The following is a 22,467-nucleotide window of genomic DNA, read 5'->3' as shown; positions in this document are numbered from 1 at the left end:
TCTTCCTGAGGTGCTCTTATTCCATTTATAAAAACATTTTTTACCTTTAGAAAAAAAACCAAAAAAAACTTTTGTTTCATCTCTTCCAGGAAATTCTAGTTTAGTTTGATCCCAGGTTCTCTTTTTCTCTGAGGAAATATTTGTTGATGTTTTGGAGTCATTCTCATCTTACAGACATGTCTTGAGCATCTCTGTTTCTGTAATTGCTCATTATGGTGGGGTTCTTTTTTTGTTGTTTACCCTTTCTTCCAGCCCACTTCCTGACTTCAGACTTGAGACTGGGCACTTTTGTAAGAAAGGTGTGTGGTGGTCCTTTTACTGCTTACTTGGCATTTTAATTGTTGTATTATTCCAGGATCTCATATATGCTGTGGACCTTCAGTCTTTCAGTGCTCTCAAAGTTGTCTGATCTTTGGCCAAATTTCAGCCTCCTTGGTCTGAATTCTGTAAATTCCTGACTAGGGTTTGGGTGTGAGCAAGAGTAGGCTACTTCTAACTCTGCCCTTATCCACCAGCTAGAAAGCTCTGTTGGCTCATTTAGAGTGGCCAAATTGTGGGTAACCCTTGGGTTTGGTATTCTTTTTGCCTTGTATATTCTTCTGCAGACAGGGCTAGACTTTGAAAGTGAGACACTCTGCTTTGGACATGAAGTCTGAGCCATGCTGCCACTGCTCCTGCTTCTGCTGTTACTGGCTTCCATACTTCTTATTTCTCCATATACCTCCCAGGGCCTTCCTACCCACCAAAGCCACTGCCCTTCTCACTTCATCACTCACTTGAATCTGTGACCCAGGGTTTATACATAGGGAATGACAAAGCTGCCATTTGGTACCCCATCGTAGTGCCCCCCCAGTGTAGTGCCTCAGTGTGAATCTGGGAGTATCCCTGTATAGGTCTTAGATCTCCTCTTGTCCTGGTATCCAGCTTTTCTCTGGGCATTCACGTAATCCAAATGCTGGGTGCTCCTGGCCCAACCCAATTTCTAGGATATGGAGATCTGCTTGCCTGCCTGCCTGCCTGCCTGCCTGCCTGCCTACCTATGTTGAGCTTGGATAAACTTTGACTCTTTCTGGATTTCTCCATCAGATCTCAGGCTAGTACATTCCTCCCCCTCCCCCCCCTTTAGCATTTAATTTTTTTCCCCAATTACACGCAAAAATAATTTTCATTACCGGTCTTCAAAATTTCAAGTTACAAATTCCCTCCCTCTCATTGAGAAGGCAAACAACTTGATATAGATTATATATGCGTAGCCATGCAAAACACATTTCTACACTAGTTATGCTGTAAAAGAAAACAAGCCACTCTCCGCAAAAAAAAAAAAGGTATGCTTTGATCTTTATTCACACTCCATCAGTTCTTTCTCTGGGGATGGATAATGTTTTTTTGTCTTAAGTCCTTCAGAGTTGTCTTAAATCACTGTGTTCACAATTGATCATCTTACAATATTGCTGTTACTGTGTACAATGTTCTTTTGGTTCTACTGTTTCACTTTGCATCAGTTCATTGTGGTAAAAATTATTTGTGGTAAAAAATTATTGGAGTTTTAGCTGACTCATTTGGGAGGGGCCACACCTGGCCCACCCTAAAGTTACTATGCTACTGAGGTCAGAAGGAGAACTCTCCATAGGCAGTTTTGAAGGACCCCCCCTTTTGGGGGAGGGAGATTGAATGCTTGTTAAGAGGAGGCAAAGAGCCGTTTCCAGAACACATGCGCTCGGCTGTACTCTCTCTCTTCTCGGTTTCCTGGTGATGCAAGATAGCTAGCAGACTTTCCAGGTTTTGGTGAGTGAACACAGAAAACCCTGCATTCCTTTGAATTAGCTCAATTGGAAACAATCTGGGGATTGTATAGATTTTAGGTTAGAGTTGAGAGGATTTATCTGTATTTCTTTTTCCCTATTTCCTTATCTTTGATTTTTTGTTAATTTCACCTTTGTTGTTTAATTCCCAAGTAATAAAATCTGATCCTTTTGTGGGAAAGAAGCTGTAAGGCTCCTTTCTTATTGGCCTGGGAGAAATATCTAAAAGGGCAGTTCAGAGGGGAAGGAGCTTTGAATCTAAAGGTCCCTCATATTTCCGGGACCCCAATATTTTGGCTAGTCACCCAATTAACGCTCCATATATTAAATATCAGCCCTCACATCATGTAAGTCTTTCCAGGTTTTCCTGAAATTATCCTGTTTGTTATTTTTTATAGCACAGTGGTATTTCTGTTGCACTTTCTAAATGTTAGGAAGAGTTTGTGGAGATGCCCAATTATTTTATATTGGCCACAGTTATTTTAAATGGAATTTCTCTTTCTGTATGTTGTTGTTGGACTTTATTGGTATTATATAGAAATGCTGATGATTTCTGTGGGTTTATTTTGTGTCCTGCAACTTTGCTAAAGTTGTTAATCGTTTGAAAAGCTTTTTAGTTGATTCTCTAGGATTTTCTAAGTATAAGATCTGCAAAGAGTGATACTTTTATTTCCTCATTACCTATTCTAATTCCTTTCATTTCTTTTTTTCTCCTATTGCTATAGCTAACATTTCGAGTACAGTATTAAATAATAAAGATGATAATGGGCATCCTTGCTTCACCCCTGATCGTATTGGGAAGGCTTTTAGCTTATCCCCTTTACAGATAATGCCTGCTGATGGTTTTAGATAAATAGTACTTATTATTTTTGTCAGATAGTGAGTTCTTATCCTAGAGACTAGAGTCTTTGGGTTTATCAAAAAGTAGATTACTATAGTCATTTTCTACTGTGTTTCCTGTGCCTAACCTATTTCACTGATCAACCACTCTATTTCTTATCCAGTATCAAATAGTTTTGTAGTATAGTTTTAGATTTGATATGGCTAGCCCACCTTCCTGTGCATTTTTTTTTTCATTAGTTCCCTTGATGTTCTTGACCTTTTGTTCTTCCTGATGAATTTTGTTATTATTTTTTCTAGCTCTATAAAATAATGTTAGGTAGTTTTATTAGTATGGAACTGAATAAATAAATTAATTTAGGTAGAACTGTCATTTTTATTATATTAGCTTGGCCTATCCATGAGCAAGTGATATTTTACCAATTTCCTTGATAATTTCTTGAAAAATTATGTCCCCCTCTTTTTTTTTTTATCATGGCTTTCAGGTAGTCCAGTAATTCTTAAATTATCTCTTGGCAATCTGTTTTCCAGGGGAGTTGTTTATCCAATGAGATAGTTCTCAATTTCTTTTACTTTTTCATTCTTTTCATTTTGTTTGTTTCTTGATGTCTCATAAAATTCACTTGCCCAGTTCTAATTTTTAAGGAATTATTTTCTTCAGTGAGCTTTTGTATCTCCTTTTCAATTTGTCCAATTCTGCTCTTTAAGAAATTCTTCTCTTCATTGGATTTTTGTCTTTTTACCTTTTCTGTTTTTTAAGGTGTTAATTTTCCGCAGTATTTTTTTGTGCTTCCTTTACCAACTGTTGACTCTTTTTTCATGATTTTCTTGCATTACTCTTATTTCTTCATCCCAATTTTTCATCTATCTCTTTTACTTGATTTTAAAAATCATTTTTGAGATCTTACATGGCCTGAGGCCAATTCATATTTTTCTTTGAGCCTTTGGATGTAGGAGTTTTAATTATTGGCCCTGTCACCAGTAACTTTCTGTAGTCGGGATTTTTTTCTGCTCTTTGCTTTTTTCCCAGCCTATTTCTCAACTTTTAACTATACTAAAGTGGGGCTCTGCTTCTGGAATGGAGGGAGCACTATCTTGAGCTTCCAGTCTTTTATGTAGCTGTTTTCAGAATTAATTCTGGGGATCTATAAGTTTTTGGCTCTTCCAAGGTGGTATAATCTAGGGAGAGGTGTGTTTACTAATTTCCTATACTGTGCACGGGTCTGTGAGCAACCACAGTCACTCTTTTCCAACCTGGAACTGTGACCAGATACATGTTCCCTTGCAGTTGCAAGCTCTAGTGTGCTAGTGCTCCTCCTTACCCTGTGATTGAGGTCCAGGATTGCAACCCAGCTCCACATATAGGCAATGCAAGAGTCCTGCCCCTGGTGCTAGCAAAGGGACCCCTGTAAATCTCCTTTTGACCAGTTGTCCAACCCCCTTAACTTCTGTGGTCTTAGAGGTCCAGAAATAGCCACTGCTGCCATTGATTCAGTTGCTCCAAGGCCTGCTTTCCAGTTTGCTGGGGCCAGGTCTGCAATGCTATGGCCTGTCCTGGACCGAGCTCCACTCTTATTCTGATGCAATAGACCTTTCCTGCCAACCTTCTAAGTTGTTTTGGGCGGCTGGAAAATCGTTTCACTCCATCTTTTTTGTGGGTTATTCGGCTCTAGAATTTGTTTAAAGTCATTATTTAAAGGTATTTATAGGGATTTCCCTTTACGCTGTTACCTTGGCTCCGTCATCCCTGAAATAACCCTTAAGCTTGTCCTTCTTAGCTGAAGATATAACAATTGGAATTGTGTTTAAATTTACATCAAGGGTTCTTTTAAAGGTAAAGGAAAAGGTGCTTGACTATAAGAGTTGTAGCACTAGAATAGTTACAGAGAGGTATTATGGAATCTACAGAGAGCAAGTAAGTGGCCAGGAGCCAAAGAATTATACCAGGCAATCTCTTCTGGTTTTATCTGCTCTGATACTTAACTTGCTATATGACCATTGGCAAGTCCCTTAATCTCTCTCAATCTCAATTCCCTCATTTAAAAAATGGGGATGATAATATTTGTATTACCTGACTCATAGGATTGTATTGAGGAAAGCAGTATGTAAATCTTTAAGCGTTATAGGAAGACTATTGCTATGATTCACTTCATTCCCTTTGAGCTTTCTTTGTGGCACCCTAGAGCCGTGTTTGTGCTGATTTTCTATTGGTTACAGAGAACTATTGTACTTATATTAATTTTCCTTTTAGCCCTGGTGTTTTTAGTTAGGAACAATGGTAGCAGAGGAGTTATAAGTAGATCTGGATCCTGATATTATAAAGTCTGTACTTGTTAAATGGGGAAAAGCAAAAGGTGATTAAAAGGTTTACATTTAGAATTTACATTCATTAATGTAGAGGTTTAGATTTGGGAGCTTTGGTTTGGGTCTCCAATCTGAGTTCATCTTATCTCCCTTAAAAAGTTGTAGATACCTATAGTTCCTTTGCTGCCAAGTATCCCAACAATCCCTTAAAGAACTGAGAAAAATAATAAAATATTTAGAATATAGAGAATCATTAGGGTAAGAATAGAGGACTTAGTTCCTTTTCAGCAGAGGCAGGGGACTAGGACAAAAGACATTATACTGTGTTTGTTAAATGTTCTGTAAGGCAAGCTCTCTTATCTCTAAAAGTGAACCTGATTGATATCTTTTTTTTTTTTTGGTGAGGCAATTGGGGTTAAGTGACTTGCCCAGGGTCACACAGCTAGTAAATGTCAAGTGTCTGAGGCCAGATTTGAACCCAGGTCCTCCTGAATCCAGGGCCGGTGCTCTATCCACTGCACCACCTAGCTGCCCCGATTGATATCTTTTTTTTTTCTTTTTTTTTTTAGTGAGGCAATTGGGGTTAAGTGACTTGCCCAGGGTCACACACCTAGTAAGTATCAAGTGTCTGAGGCTGAATTTGAACTCAGGTACTCCTGACTCCAGGGCCGGTGCTCTATCCACTGCGCCACCCAGCTGCCCCTGATATCTTTATTAAGACACAAGGAATTTGTTATGGAAGCTGCTGCTACTTGTTGAAGGGAAAGGAAAGGTTCATATGGTTGTGGGGAGGATCATTTAAGGAAAGCATTTTATTAATTTTTTGAATGTGAAATAGGGAAAATATATAATATAGGGAAGAAAATATATAGTATAGGGAAGAAATATAGTATTTAAAGATATTAGTTGCTTCCATGCTAAGACCTGAAAGCTCCAAAAGCATAATGGGCAAGTATGCTGTTGCTGAAATTATGTAGGATAGTGCTGATTCAATTACCAAGGGCACAGTGACCCTAGGTAGGTCATTTAACTTCTCAGTGCCAGTCTACATTGGTAGAACTAGTTCCTCACCAAGAGTTCCCCATGCTATTGTAATTATAGGTCCAGTGAAGTACATGGTGTTGAAAGTGTACATATTGTTCTAGATTAAAATATCTGCTTGGAACCTTAAACTTTTTTAAAAGTTATTTTGATGTCCATGGATTCTAAACATGTATTTGATGTATAGGAATAACACATTAAATTGTAGTTACTTTGTTTATTCTTACTAAGAAGTAGAATGCTAAAATGATATATTCTTTGATTTATTATGTTTCTAGAAAGTGACAAAATACCAGTAATGCGTGGACAGTGGTTCATTGATGGTACTTGGCAGCCACTAGAAGAGGAAGAAAGCAATTTAATTGAACAAGAACACCTTAAGTGTTTTAAGGGTCAACAGATGCAAGAAAATTTTGATATTGAAATGTCAAGACCCATAGATGGCAAAGATGGTAAGACCAATTCAGTTTCTTTACCTATAACATATGTTCTGTGATCCAAATAAAATCATGAAATGAGGGTTTAGCATGTTCTATTATAACCACTTTGTGATTTAGGAGACATAGTATTTATTTTTATAATAATTTCTTATTTAAATATATTTTCTTATTTGCTACAAACTGCTGTGAATTAAAATTTAAACTTACTACTTATATAATAATGGAATTTCTATAACATATTGCAATATGAAATTTGATATAATATGGGCCTTGTTTTAGTACTTTTATCAAGGAGAATTTTTAGTAGAAATACAGAAGGACCTTATTACAGCACAGTATAATCTATCTAATGGCATTATATAGGTTTGGTTTTCTTTTCCTTCAACTGAGCAGGCTTTTTACTCTACTAGTATAGAATATGGTAGACAACTTTTTAATAATCGAAATAGTTTTATTACTTCTATTGAGCTAACTTAATATTTGAATATGTTTGCAAAGTAGAGTGTTTATAATATGATAAGAATTTGTAACATTTGATAACTATTTTGTAACCCAGATTATCATAGCTTGGATAAAAATTTTGGTAATTTAGCAAAATACAACTCTTTCTTTATATTAGTGTTTAAAATACTTCTATTCTATCATTACTGCAGGCAGTGGAATCAGCTATGCTGGTAAGTATACAAGAACAGGTAGATTTAGTATCTTGTAGATTTCTTTAATATTGTTTTCTTGAAGTGTTTCTTCATCCATGCTTGCCTTTCTTTGGGAGGTTCCCTTATAAAACCTACACTGTAAATATAAAATATACTCATACCAATAAAATATCTCTCAAAAATCAACAAAAAGCCCCAGTATATTGGTCAAGCAAAAATTAACCTTGTAATTGGGTTATTAAAATTAATAATTAAAATCAGTGACACTCAAATATTAAAACCACAGTTGGTTTTGACTTGTTTTCCTTGCCCCAAAGCTGTTCTAAGAATCATCCCTTGTGTGTGTGCTTGCCTCGGTATGTGAGGGTATAAGTGTGTGCCTACGGGGTCAAGAGGGGGAAGGAAAGTAGCTTGATCTACAATTTAATGTTAAACACCATTACTACCAACTTCATAGTAGTTTTTCTGTAACTATATAGAAGTTGATTTTTGTCATATTTTAGCTTCATTGGTTAGCTAATGTATTGCATTTGCCTTATTTTCATTTATCTTAAGTTAGAGTTGAAGAAAAGTAATTTATACCCTCTGGAGTTTCTGCTTACTCCATATTGGCAGTGTTATGATTGCAATATTAAGTTTTGAGAATTAAGTGGAAGATTGATGTACCTTTGTTTCAATGTGGGGGGAATATAGGTTAAATCTCAGTAAATGCTATTACAAGGATGAGTTCTTTGTGTAGCAGCCATTTCTGTGTTCCAGCAGATGGGCCATAAAAATAATGCTTTATTGACCTGGATACAGCTTGTCATATGCCATTATCTTCTACAATAAACACTTTTCTTTGGTACTGCTTAATTGTAGTCAATCTGGAATTATAAAAGCCAACTTTTTTTCTTTTTGATGTTTTATTAATATATTTTATTCTATAATAATTTTCCAAAACTCCTCTCCAAAATAATTTTCTTAATGAAATAAAAACCTGTTAGGTAAAGCCCCCTGAAACAGAGATCCCATCGTTTCTCTACCAAGAAGAAAGAAAAATATTCAGCATCAGTTGTCTGTAATCAATATTGATAATTTTATCATTTCTGGTTTTTTGTAGTGTTGTCTTCACTGAATGTATGTCAATTTTTATTCATTTAAACAATATATTATCAACACTCAAGCCACCCAACAAAATAACACAAAATTCAAAAAGATCCAGGAACTTAGAGGAGGAAAGGGATAAGCCTGAAAGCATATATTACCTTCTTTTTTCTCCTCTGTTGAAATCCTTTTTTTTTTTTAACTTGGTAATTCATTATAAGAAGGGTGGATATCAGCTTTCTTTTATTTTTAGTTCTTTCAAATTAGGAATGTGAACATTATAATATATCTCAGTTATAGCCACCAGTGTTTAAAAAGTTAACCCAAACTTAATCACACTTAGAACTTTAAAAAATTTGTTAGTCTTTTGATTATTGTGCTGATTACCTCTAGGCATTTGAATTTTCATTTTTCATTAGTTTGGGCAAAGTCAAACTTTTATTTCCTTCATTGAGAGTCCAATATAGTTTCACTTTAACATGGCAATAAATGATCCCTTTAAATGCATTACAACTGATTTATTTGCCTTTACAACTTTAGAACATTTTAACTAAACAGTTACCTGCTTTAAGAGAGAAAGTATTTGTGGCTTTAAACATTTATTAGATCTCAAAATTCAAATTGACCCTGTTTGGCATCACCATCTGTTGCTTTTGTTTTCTATGGTAACATTGCCTGCCCCAAGTGCATGAATTTCCCATCAATACTATATATATAATATGTAGTATATATTGAATTTAAAGATATATAGTATACAGTGACTATGTTCTTTGTACACTTTCTGGAGTAAAAAACATTTTCTGCCTAAGTTTTTTTTTAAATTTGTAATCCATATTGAAGGCGAAATGAAACTATTTATGTCTATGATTAAGATATAACCGTTGCTTTTATAAAAAGCATCTGAGTATCTAGTGTGTTAAACATGGAGAGAGGGATGAAGTTGACAAAAGAAATAATAGACAATTCATACATACGTGAATTAGCTTCAGAAAATTTTGAAACAACGTGAATGTAAAATAATATAGAATAAACTGAATACATAATTTATGAGTCAGCATCATATAATAGAAAGAGTACTAGATTTGAAAGTCAGAAAACCTAGGTTCAAATCCCAGTTCTTATTCTCAGTGGTGTAACGATTAGAATGATGCCACCTGCTGGAGAGCTACTGTAGGAAAGCTCCGCCATGAGGAGAAGGTGTCTGAGGGCAAGCCATGTGGTCAAGGTCTTTGGTGTCAGGAAGTGATGTTTGCTCGTGGGTACTGTCAAGCAAGGCTACCAGCTAATCAACTTGAGGAGCCTCCCATTTCTGGGAGGAGGACACGAAGTAGGAAGCAGATGCGGGCGGAGGGGTTATTTCTCTTTTGGTTCCTGACCTCGCCATGGCGGGTCAGATGATAAGGGTCTCTTAGAAATAGTTAGATTTTTACCTTTCTCTCTGATCCTAATGCTCTTTAATAAATACTTAAACACTTAAATACTCTTGCTAAAGCTTATAATTTATTGACAACCACTTGTTAGATTTTAGATAGTATAGCTAAAATTTTAGACTTTCCACTGGCTGTCATCTTTGGCAAGTCATTTGATATATATGAGCCTCATATTTCTCATCAGTGAAATTGGTATAGTAATATTTGTACTATCTACCTCAGGATTGTTGTGAGGAAAGTACTTTGTAAACTGTATGTGAACTATTTTAAACTTTCTCTCTCTTTCCCTCCCTCCCTCTCTCCCTCCCTCCCTTTCTCTCTGAAGGGATATGAAATAAAGAGTAGTCGTGGTGGAATTGAATTAAAATCAGTGAAGTTTTCTGGAAGCAGCCTTAGAGACATTTTATTATGTTTTCTTTTTTGGCAGTCTGTATAAGTATCTCAGAACCAGTTGTCACTCTGTCAGATGGGTATAATAATACTTATACCACATTCCTCAGAGGACTGTTCTGAGAAAAATACTTTGTTAACTGTAGTAAAGCACTATTTGAGTAAGCTTTTTTTTTTAAATCCTGAAGAGAGATATGATAAAAAGAGTAATCATAGTAGAATGTTTTTAAATGAAAGTGGTTTACTGGAGAGATCTTAGTGACATTTTTGTTTGTTCTCTGTCAGTCTAAAAAAGTATCTCAAAATCTGTTGTCAAGAGTCTATCTGGTGATCCTTCTATTCAAAATGTCTTATTAGGTGCTATGAGTGTGTATGTGTATATGTACACATATATACATATACATGTATATGTAGCTTTAAATATCTATATAGATTTGCATGCATACACACATAAATAAATGCATAGTTCCTTTCCTCAGATATCTTGAAATAAAATACTATCATTTATGTTTCCTTTAGGCCTTTTCTCTGCTTTGGTTATTCAGGTTCACTTTTGCCCCCAAAGAAATTAGATTCTCTGCCCCCACTCCCACCCCCAATTACCACAGATTTTCTTAATAGTTTCAGGGTAGAGTGAGCAATATGAAGAGTGCATTCATGAAGGAATTAATTGAATAAAAGTAAAACTTGCATTCATATTTAAATAAGATGCTTCATTAAATATAATTCTCTATGAAAGGGAATAGTATTTGATTTGTTTTCATTTTTTGTTATCAAGACCAGAAAATGTTTACTTAGATTTCATGTAAATAAAAACCTAGAAATATGGAGAAATATTTTCTTACTGTCTTGAGGCCTTTGTGATAAAGTAATTAATATATGCTTAATATTTAAGTATTTCAATGATTCATTATTTCATCAAGGTAAACATTCCCTTCTACCAATAAAATCTGAACCCCTTTCTGTTTTATCATCTTTGTGAGTGTTTATTACTAGAAAACCTCATGACCTGGTGGCCAAGCTTTTGGTAGCAAACCTCTCTGATTGTAGTTACACTAGTCTTTTATTACCAAGTAATCAGTCTTTCCAGCTGTCAGATATTATGGTCCATTGATATAGTCTTTAAGGACTTAGAGTAACCTCTGCATCATGATGAGGAATGTAAAAAATAGATGGCTAATTGGAATGATTACTTTCCTCCTTCATCCACGTTCTGATTATTATTACAGGTTCTTGATGTTTTATTCTGTAAGAAATATGTCTCTTCATACCCACTTTTCTAGGTATATGTAATTCTTTTCATGCCAGTTTTCTCTTTCTCATACATGAGAGTGTTGAATCTAGGAACAGGTAAAGGGTTTTTTTTTGTTTGTTTGTTTGTTATGTTTTTTATTTTCACCTCTGAGACCAGGGCTTAACTTGTTCATAATAAGTGGCAGGCTTAAAACGAACAAATTTGCTGTATCTAGTGGTTGGAGTAAGTTAGGTTGTTGGTTTGAAGTGGGAAAGGAGAGGGAGGGGAATTCTTTTTTTTTTTTTAGTGAGGCAATTGGGGGTTAAGTGACTTGCCCAGGGTCACACAACTAGTAAGTGTTAAGTGTCTGAGGCTGGATTTGAATTCGGGTCCTCCTGAATCCAGGACTGGTGCTCTATCCACTGTGCCACCTAGCTGCCCCAGAGGGAGGGGAATTCTTTTGATCAAATAACTGGTACTTTTTTAGTGTCCTCTTTTCCTTTGCTTTGCTTTGCTTTACTTTACAAGAGATAAACTCCTGAAACAGGAGTTGGGAAAACTTGATTTTAGCCATACCACCTTAGACTGCTGAAAGCAGCTTTGTAGAAATCCTGAAACATACTGTGGCTTGCTAATGGCTGTCTTCTAAATGAAAGATAATTATTGTAGATATTTTAAATGAAAGCCTGTTTTACTTTTAGTTCACAAAAAATTACAGAGTTTTAGAGATTGAAGAGATTTTGACAGCTTTTAATCTAACCTATAGCTGAAAAAGTACCCATCAAGGGGTTATACAACTTCTTGAAGAACTCTAGTGAGAGGGAGCTACATTTCAAGGCAGTCCCTTTTACTTTTTAATTGTTCTAATTCCTAAGAAGTTTTCCCTGACATAAAAACAAAATTTTCCTCTCTGCATCTTGTTTCTATTTCTGGCCTTGCCCATAATATCCCTGGTGTCACCCCCAAGGCTTTTCCTAGGTCAAACATGCCCAGTTACTTCAATTAGTTCTAGTATGGCATGGTGCCAAGACTCTTCACTATTCTTATTGCTCTTCTTTGGACTCTCTTCCACTTATCAAGGTCCTTCCAAAAGAAGGGCCTAGAATGAAAGATAGTGTGATATTATGCTAAAGGTGGTCTTACCAGGTGACAGGAGGAATATCACCTTTTTAATCTGAGAAGCTGAGCCTCTTTTAAGGCAATTCAAAATTTTATGTCTTTTGGCTAATCATGCCACTGACTCATGTTGTGCTTGGGGTACATTAAAACACACAAGTCTCTTTCCAACAAACTTTCCAACAAACTCTTTCCAACAGTCTAACCAAACCTCCACATATTGTATTTGTGAAATTAATATTTTGAAACCAAGGACCTACATTTATCCCTTACTACATTTTATCTTAATATCTTTAGTCCAGTATTCTAGCTTGTCAAGATTTTTTTCGGTCATGTCATTCTCTGTGTTAGCCATCCATTCCAGGTTTATGTCAACTGTCTGCAATATGACAAGCATACTTTTATTCAAATAATTGATAAAAAAATTCAACCACATATGGTTAAGACTAGGTAGAGGGGCAGCTCAGTGGCGCAGTGGCTAAAGCACCGGCGCTGAATTCAGAAGAACCTGAGTTCAAATTCAGTCTCAGACACTAGACACTTACTAGCTGTATGACCCTGGGCAAGTCACTTAACCCCCATTGCCCAGCCCCCCTTCCTCCCCCAAAAAAAGACTAGGTAGAAATCTGTCAAGTTTACACTAAATCATTAATGACTTCTCTTTTGACTCTAGTTGAAAAGCCTAAATATTTAGCCTTCATCTTTCCATCTTTTCCATAAGAACATTATGAGATAGCTTGTTAAATGCTTTGCTAAAATCTAAGTGGCCTAATGTATACAGTATTCTCCCCCAGATTACCGGTTTAGTATCATTGACCAAAAAGGAAAGGAAGAAAGTTAGTCTGTGCTAGCCCATTCTCAGCAAATCCATGTTGACTATGATCACTGCTCTTCCCCCTTTTAAAAAAGATAATCATTAAGTATTTCTTCAATCATACATTCTAGAATTATCCCAGGATTCAAAGTCAAACTTACTGAATTAAAATTATTTCTTTTAAACAATTTATATTGATTTCCCTTTTTGGTTTGAATGCAAAACATTTTTCTCTACAGGCATTTATACTATTACAGTGGAGGGAAGGGGAAAATTCATGAGCTAATTATTTAGAATGAAATTATCCTAAATGAAGCACTCTAACCATAATGAAGGTATGAGGGAAGTAAAACAAATAATTTTGAAGTGAAATTTGGAGTGGGAAGGAACAACACGAAATGGCTCCAATACTGAATATTTAGAAAATTGTTGAAATTTATAAAGTATATGTGCTTAATATATCTTCTTCCACTCTCCCTGCTAACTTGGACTCCCCACCAAAACCATATGTTTGAAAAGGCCAGGGGCTAAGAGAGGATAGGATATGAAATATTTGCTTTTGGTTTGTTTGTTTGTTTAATTAATCACCATGGCTGTGCAGGCATACTGAAAATTAGTTTTTGTTATATTTTTGTTAGTTACATTATCTGGATATTTCCCATTAGTTTTCTTAAAATAAATAATGAAAATTAAAATGTGGATGTAGTACTGTTTGTAGATTGAAATTTTTTTTAGTTGCGTATTTTCAGGTTTGCCTTGGAGAGACTTAAATTTGATCTACCTTGACCACTTATCAAATTTTTTCAATGGATTTTTTTAAAGATAGCAACTTATTGACAATAGCCCAGTCATAAGTGATAGATCTTTCTCAATAACTGACCAGAAGGCACATGAAAGAAGAAACATTTTTAATGGTAAAACTTAATTTCACTTGCATGTTTTCTCTTCCCTATTGTGATCAGTGTTATTCTTGTATTATTAATGCATTATTTTTAGCATTTAGCATTTTTAGCATTTTTGTCATGGCTTTTAGCTTTCGTGCTTCTTCAAAATACTGTAGTTAGTTATCTTAGGCTTCATAAGTTTCTACTTCTTTTTAATGACCAAAAAGTTTGAGTAAAATTCAAGAATATATTTTATATGTATAATATTGCACAATAGAATACTATCAGTTTTCTTTTTTTTTTTTGAGCTGTATTTAACTTTTCTTTAATGTTACTTTTAGATAGAAGGGAGTAAGGTTAAAAATCTAACACCTAAACACAAATGTAAATTAAATTCTACATACTCTATATAGTTCATTAACTGAATATGTCAGAAGTTACATAAGGTCAGACTTCAAATGAATTTTAAAATATTTATCTTTTGGTAATTATGTCCAAAAAAACTTTATTAATGGTTGCCTTTAAGGTTTATTTACTGTTTACCAAATATGATGCATCTTTTTGTTGTTTGATTCATGTTTATATGATGTCATTCTTGCCAACATCTTTCATTATGGTAATGATTACATAGTTTGCAGTTTTGTTTTCCATTCTTTCTTATATCCTTTTGCTTATGTAATTGAAATACATAAAAATCTTTGAACAACTTAACTAGTCTTGTGACAAATAAGACTGTCCTTATCTACCATAGAAGGGCTCCCATAGAAGTACTTCAGTCATGCAAAGGTCATCCTAACAAAATGCACCTAGAAGCATCTTACTTTTCTTAGTAAAGCTTTTCTTCATATGTTAAAAATGTACCTGTTGAATTTATAACTTGTTCATCAGCTTTCTACTGGATCATTTATACATATTTGGTAAATGTAAATAACCTTAGTGGGTGGGAAAACATTTAAATCTCTTACAAGAGAATTTTGAACTATACATGAACAAAAAATGACATTCTTTTGTATATGTTATACAAAGCTTCCAAATGCAATAGTCACATGGTTGTTTCTGGCTAAAGATTTTAGATTCCATGTTTACTTTTTGTTTTCTCAATGAAAGCAGATGATATATTTGATAAACATTATGAAGATGTTCTTTTACTTATATAATTATAATTAGATATTATATAAATTAAGCATTTAAATAATGTTTGTCCAATATAACTCATCATTTCTGTCGCCACTACAACAAAAAGACAAAATTAACACCCTCGTTTAAAATTTACTTTGAAGCTCAGTGTTTTTACTTTCTTAGTTGTCTACCACCTCCCTCCCTTCTCCCTCCCTTTGTTCAAATGGAGAGGATATAAGGAGAGTACAGATGCTGCATGTCTTAAACGAAAGCGTTCCCAAGGTACAGTAATTGTAGTTTGTTGCTTTTTTCCTCCATGTAGTTATATTCCTGGCTTTTGGCATTCAGTTGTTTGTTTTGGTAAAGTATGAAAGATTTGTTGATTTGCTTTTTAGGCAAGTAATGTGTGTTTAAATTGTTAGGAACTAGTAGGTGTCGTGTCCTTTATGATTTTTTTAAATCTATAGTTAATTACCTGTAGAAATATTCTCATACATTTGTAAATAAGATGTATGTGATCTAATAAGGGTTAACAGAGTGTTGAAGTTATTGAGACATTTGGGTCAAAGCTACCTAAAGAGAAGCCAATTTTCATCATCCCCCTAACAGTGCTAAACATATCGTTCTTGCATTTTCAAAATTGTAAGTATCAAAATATTTGCTACTAGAGACATTTTGTGGAAACATTTTGATTAGATTAGAAAGTAATTTATGTATTTCGTTTGTTAAATCATTTTCTAAATGATTTTAAAACAAAACTTTTAGAACAAAATATTTGAAAGTTTTCCTTTATATACAGAAATCTCAGTTTGTCTACCTATACTTTTCTTACAAATAAAAATATTCCTAATACAGTTGTTTATGTTAATTTAAATTTTGTCTCATGCACATTGTTAATAATAGCATCATTCGACAAATTTTGTAAGGCAAATGGAAGAAACTGACTTCCACATATGAATTTTATTTTTAAAAATTCATCTGTAACAGGCATACCTAAGGATCTTGTGTTTCCCCAGGAATTCTTTGGAATGTGACATACTAAAAATAAAGACTTTTCTGGTAGCAAATATTGATTCAGGTTGTCTCTTTAAGACTCAGATTGTCTCTTTAAAGCTACTTAATGAACAAGAAATCAACTTTTAAGTCTTAATTGTTTTTGGTTTTTGTTTTTGTTTTTTGGAGACTGGGTCTCCAAATAAGCTAGAAGTGCATTGGCCACTACTGGGCCCAATACCACTGTGGATCAACATGTGAACTTTGACCTACTATGTTTTCAACCTTGGCCAGTTTGTTCCTCCATAGTCTGTCCGCTCTGAATCTCACCATGTTGATGCCAGACTTAATGTAGACACTAGATTGGTTTCAGCATACTGCAGCTCTTAACTGTTGAGCTCATTTAATCCACCAGCTTCAATGGCAGGAATTACAGTTGTGAACTACCATGTCTGGTCATATATTTTTTCTATTGGAAATTCCATTCATAAGACACTGAAGAGCTTAGCCCTGCCACCAAAAAAAAAAAAAAAATCTGCGTGGCAAGTCATTTAACCTCTTTCTGCCTTTGTTTCCTTCTCTATAAAATTGAATTATATACTGCTTCACAAGAATTTTGTGAGAGAAAAAAAGTGTTACCTAGATTAGGTATAAAGAGATCGCAAATACATGGGCACTGCTCCCCTTGGTTACCCCAAAGTATGCAGATTTTTCCTGCTAACATGTCTGAGAATGGAAAATTTTTTAGTCATTCAGAAGATAAGAACTGTAAAATTGCTAAGTGGTAGTATTGTTATAGTCAGTATCTGGAGTTATATGGTGTTTCTTTAGTGCTTATATTGAGCCCTGATGTGGTAAAATAAAGCAATATTTCTTGTGTTTTTCCCCCTATAACAAATATTTAGGTAAATTTAAAATTCTTTGTTCAGTCAAACGTAAATGTTTTTGATGGGACAAGAATTAACATCTGAATTAAATTAAACATCTAAAAATCAGTCTGCCAGAAAGTCACTTTTTTGCTGATAAATAGTAAAAAGAGGGGCAGCTAGGTGGTGCAGGGGATAGAGCACCGGCCCAGGAGTCAGGAGTACCTGAGTTCAAATCCGGCCTCAAACATTTAACACTTACTAGCTGTGTGACCCTGGGCAAGTCACTTAACCCCAATCGCCTCACTAAAAAAAAAAAATAGTAAAAAGAACAAAAATGTTTTGATTTTACTTATTTTTTTTTAAACTTACCTTGTTAGAGGGATCAGACTGGTAGTTAGAGACCAGTGAATCATTGGTACTCATCTCTCAGACTGATAGCTACCTAAAAATGGCTTGTTGAAATATATTTTAATTACTTAATTAACTGCCTCCCAAAAATAGAATTAACTTTCTTCAGTTAGAGAATACAACCTAATAACAAAAAAGTTCCTAAATGTGTAATTCCAATAGGGTAAAACTGTTCTAAATCTGAAATTCAAATCAAAACCTTGCCTTTTCTGGTTATTGTACCACATTTTTTCTTGTCCCATTTTTACTGTATCTACTAAGACAGAAGCTTAAATTACAGAAGAAAATCTATAACATACATTAAAATCCAAGAATAAATTATAAAGATCAAGTTATCATGCCATTAACTTGAATCTTTGCAGGCCTAAGATACGACAATAAAAATGAGATGGGAAGAAATATATGGTACATTGCCTTTGGATTCCCTGAAGGTTAAGAACTTTAAATAATTAACTAATTATTTGTTTATTTGTTTATTTGTTTATTTATTTATTTGTTTGTTTGCTGGGCAATGGGGGTTAAGTTCAGGGTCACACAGCTAAAAAGTGTCAAGGCTGGATTTGAACTCAGGTCCTCCCGAATCCAGGACCAGTGCCTTATCCATTGTACCACCTAGCTGCCCCAGGTTAAGAATTTTATATTTACATAATCAAAGGGGTGAAATTCAGAGAGTGATCCAATTAAATGATGTATCCAATAGTCACCCATTCGGAATACGTGCTAATGAGACAAAATCTTGAGTTTTATGAACTTTTTATTATTTTCCATATAAATATAGTTTATCCTAGTAGGCTTAATGTAAAGGTTGTTCTTTTTCTTTGCAACAGCTATTCATAGTTTCAAGTTGAGTCGCAACCACGTGGACTGGCATAGTGTGGATGAGGTATATCTTTACAGTGATGCAACAACATCTAAAATTGCAAGAACAGTTACACAAAAGCTGGGTTTTTCTAAAGGTAATAGATTTTTTTTCCACTCAACAAATGGAGAGTGTTGTTTTTCCCATTCTTAGAAAACATTTAATGAAGAATTCACATTTTTCATTTATGATAGAGTACTAATATTTATAATTGTTTTCATCCTGTTTTGTTTATTAGTGATTTAGCTGACCTGCAACATAATCTAATATTAAATATTTAAAGAAATATAGCTGAACTAATAACTTTAATACTTTTTTAAATGGTCAAAAGATAATTTTTGTAGAGCTATATGTGGAAACAATATTGTTGGCAAAAGCAGAAAGTTAAATTTTTTTACAATTCATTTAAGAGGTCATTCTTCACAACAATCCTTTCAGGTATGTACTGTAAATATCCCATTTTTTGTGTGAGGAAACAGGTTCAGGGAGGTAAAAAAAAATTCTAAGTAAGTTGAATATGTGCATAGATTTTGCACATGAATCAAGGTACCCAAATTTTAAAAAATTAAATTTGTCCCTCACTGAAATTTTATTCGAGTCAGGTTGTAGTTTTTGTTAAAATTTTCAAACATATGTGAAAAATGTCACCTGTTATAGGTTAAAATATTGAACTTAAGAGTCATGACTTTTCCACAGCTTCAAGTAGTGGGACCAGACTCCATCGAGGCTATGTAGAAGAAGCTACCTTAGAAGACAAGCCTTCACAGACAACTCATATTGTGTTTGTTGTGCATGGCATTGGGCAGAAAATGGACCAAGGAAGAATAATAAAAAATACAGCCATGTGAGTTTTTATGCACATATATCATAATTTCTGTGGTATTCTAAATCTATACCTGATCTCTTAGACTCAAGAGCTATTCAGATATTAATAGAGAGTGTTCCTTCTTGTTTCAAGGTTCTTCAGTACCAATTATGAAAAACAGCTACCTTTGATTCTTAAGGTGATGGAAGGCAGGCAGGGAGGGGCTGTACTTTTATTCTGATTATTAAAGGTAAAACATAAGGCCTAAGACGAAAATAGATTTTAAAAATCAAAGCCTAGAGTCTTTCTTACTGTTTAGGCTGGTATAAATTGAGATGGTAATGAAGGTTTTTTAACTGTAAGAATCAGAAGATTTTTTTCAATCACTATTAAGTTGTATCTAGCTAATTCATTGAAATGTTATAATGGAACTATAATCTCATTGATCTAATTATTTCCTCCACTTCTGTATATCAGAATCATGCCTTCTTATCTTACTAGATTCTTGTTCTCCCTTCCAAAGATCCTTCACAGAGGAATCCACTCAGTATTCTGGAGTCCTTCCTTATAAAGTCTTTTTATATTTCTTGGTACCAGTTCAGCACTCTGGTTGTCCACATGGTATCCTTCTCTCTTGACCTTTTCTATTCATACATTATCGTCTATCCCTTATGCTACCTCTTGTACATAGATCATTTTTGGATTTATGTTGCAGCCAACTTTGTCCTGCACCATACCTATTGTTTATGTTGGAACTTACTTTGTCCTGTCTTACACTTTCCCTCAAATGTCAATTCTGGGGATGATGACTACTTGCCAGTATCCTAGGAAGAATATGTAATGTTATGTTGTGGGGGGGGGGGGGAAGTAAATTTTTTTTTACAATGCTAGAATTAATGTCTAGAGTAAAAATTATTTATTATAACTCCATTTTGAGTTGCCTTTTGCATAATTTTATTACAGAGGAGGAGAGGAAGCATATCCTAAATTCTAATTGTCTTTACATGCTACCCTTATGCCACATATTATTCATTTTAGAGATTTTAAAGCTGTAATTTTGTGTAATAGTGAATGAATTTTGTATGTGTATTCATGCCAAAAGTCTATACATTTTGCCATAGTAATTTTAGGGTAGCATTGATGTCCAACTCTTATTGGTCATCCACTGAAACTTTTTTCAAGAAGGCGACTGAAGTTTTGGGGATGAACATCAAGTTCTTGTCTAGACACCATCTCCATGCCTCCTTTAAGATTTTGGCTTTGGTTTAGATGGTTTGACTTTCGTTTGGAAAGTTTTGAATAGGCAAATTTTTGTTGTGTAATACAGTATGCTATTTATATATTTTGTGTTGGAACAGTCTTTTGAATGTTATACATTAAGAGCATATAGACAAGTGAATAGGACTTGGAATTTTACTCCTAAAATCTAATCTTTTGGCTGTTTTTTATTAACACAACAACCTGTTTTGTCCACCAATTTTTATCTGAAATGAAACTTGAATTTTAGCTCGTTGATGGACTTTTGAAATCATCTGGACTATCCCTTTCACTTTGAGGATAGAACTGAGGACCAGAGAGGTTAAATAATTTGACCTAGATAATAAGATTTAGATATTGATAGAATCCTCATCTTTTGGACCCAGAAAAATTAAATTACTTAGCCAGACTTTTCTAGCTAATTTTGACTGACCTGGGGCTAGAATTTACGTCTTTTCATTCCTAGTGCATTTATCTCTCAACATTATTTTTATTTGTAGCCTTATGTCTAAAAATAATTTCTGCATAATCCCAATATAGATAATTCACAAGAAATTACATGAATGACAATAGTGCCTCTAAGAAAATTCTGAATTTAAGGTTAATTAGTAGGTATTATATTGAATTACATATGTTGTTCAGTCGTTTTCAGTTGTGTCTGACTCTTTGTGACCCCATTTGGGGTTTTCTTGGCAAAGACACTGGAATGGTTTGCCATTTCTTTCTTCAGCTCATTTTACAGATGAGGAAACTGAAGCAAATAGGGATTAAAGTGATTTGCCCTGAGTTACACAGTGTCTGAAGCCAGATTTGAACCCAGGTAGAACACTCTTCCAGACTTCAGACTTGACACTCTATCCACTGTACCACCTACCTGCTCCAATTATAGATGAACATTCCATAAAATCAAAGAATGAAATGGTTATTCTCTCTGGTTTAAACTCTAGTAACTTTAATACTAATATGACAATAAGATAGTAATATCTTATTGCCTTAAGTAAAGGGAAATTTTACTTGTGGATGTGAAAGATCAATTGTGATTTTTAAGAATAAAAATTAGATAAATTCTTGCTTTTAGTACCTTCCCAATCATTGTAACTAAATATTGCTTGCTACTTATTCCCAGTTGATTATTATATAGCATTTGTTTTTACTGTGTTTAGAATAAAAAAGTTAAAAACTTAATATATAGCTATATGCTTTGTCACACTCTGGTTGGACAGTGTGTTAAGTGAGGGTGATAAGGAAATATTGCTGCTTGGGTGATTTGATTTGGAAGATAAAGAATATGCAAATGATGAAGCAACAGAACTAATATTCATATATTAGGTTCATGCTACTAAATATTATGGAAGATAAACAGAAAAATGAGCACTTTCACGTTTATTAAATGGAGGAGATGTTGAGCGATTTTCCTTTTCCTTATTTTTTCTCTTTTCTTAAATTTAAATATATAGGATCATAGAACTAGAGTTCATCTTGTTAAATTATATTACAAATGAGGGAAACTGAGATCCAGGGGGGTTAAATGACTTGCCCAAGGCTGTACTATGAGTGTCAAAAGTAGGAATTTGAACCCAGGTCCTCCTAACTTTAGATACAGTACTATCCTATCTCCCTTTTTTTGGGGGGGGGGGTGAGGCATTTGGGGTTAAGTGACTTGCCCGGGGTCACACAGCTAGTAAATGTTAAGTGTCTGAGGCCAGATTTGAACCCAGGTACTCCTGACTCCAGGGCTGGTGCTCTATCTACTGCGCCACCTAGCTGCCCCACTCACTCTACTTTATTCTAATAAAATATATCCATTTCTTATTAAGAAGTAGTTTCTTGGGGCAGCTAGGTGGCTCAGTGGATAGAGCACCGGCCCTGGATTCAGGAGGACCTGAGTTTAAATCCGGCCTCATACACTTGACACTTACTAGCTGTGTGACCTCAGGCAAGTCACTTAGCCCCAACTGCCTCACCAAAAGGAAAAAAAAAAGGTAGTCTATTGCTATACTTATAGATAACTGAAAATTATTGCCCAGAAGTATAGGAATAGGTAGACTGTGTTATTTTGCTGAACTATCTCTGAAGTAGAAACATAAAAGATTTTTTAATTTCTCCTCTCGGCCGCATAG

General features: G+C 34.5%; 1 protein-coding gene across 4 annotated transcripts in view; it reads left to right on the top strand.

Annotated features, from left to right (window-relative positions):
• Window positions 1-22,467, top strand: part of DDHD1 (DDHD domain containing 1) — a 146,218-nt gene that overhangs the window by 27,763 nt on the left and 95,988 nt on the right. For 2 of the 4 annotated variants that reach the window (XM_043983522.1, XM_043983518.1), the window contains exons 2-6: window positions 6,266-6,439; window positions 7,081-7,101; window positions 15,340-15,438; window positions 18,254-18,382; window positions 18,982-19,129. In XM_043983522.1, coding sequence (XP_043839457.1) covers window positions 6,266-6,439; window positions 7,081-7,101; window positions 15,340-15,438; window positions 18,254-18,382; window positions 18,982-19,129 — 571 coding nt within the window. The remainder of the gene's footprint in view (window positions 1-6,265; window positions 6,440-7,080; window positions 7,102-15,339; window positions 15,439-18,253; window positions 18,383-18,981; window positions 19,130-22,467) is intronic. The other 2 variants (XM_043983519.1, XM_043983520.1) reach the window with 2 other exon arrangements.

The sequence above is a fragment of the Dromiciops gliroides genome, chromosome 2 (genome assembly GCF_019393635.1).
Source record: "Dromiciops gliroides isolate mDroGli1 chromosome 2, mDroGli1.pri, whole genome shotgun sequence".
Lineage (NCBI taxonomy): Eukaryota > Metazoa > Chordata > Mammalia > Microbiotheria > Microbiotheriidae > Dromiciops > Dromiciops gliroides.
The sequence above is the reverse complement of the archived record's forward strand: the minus strand, read 5'-3'. Positions and strand labels throughout refer to the sequence as shown.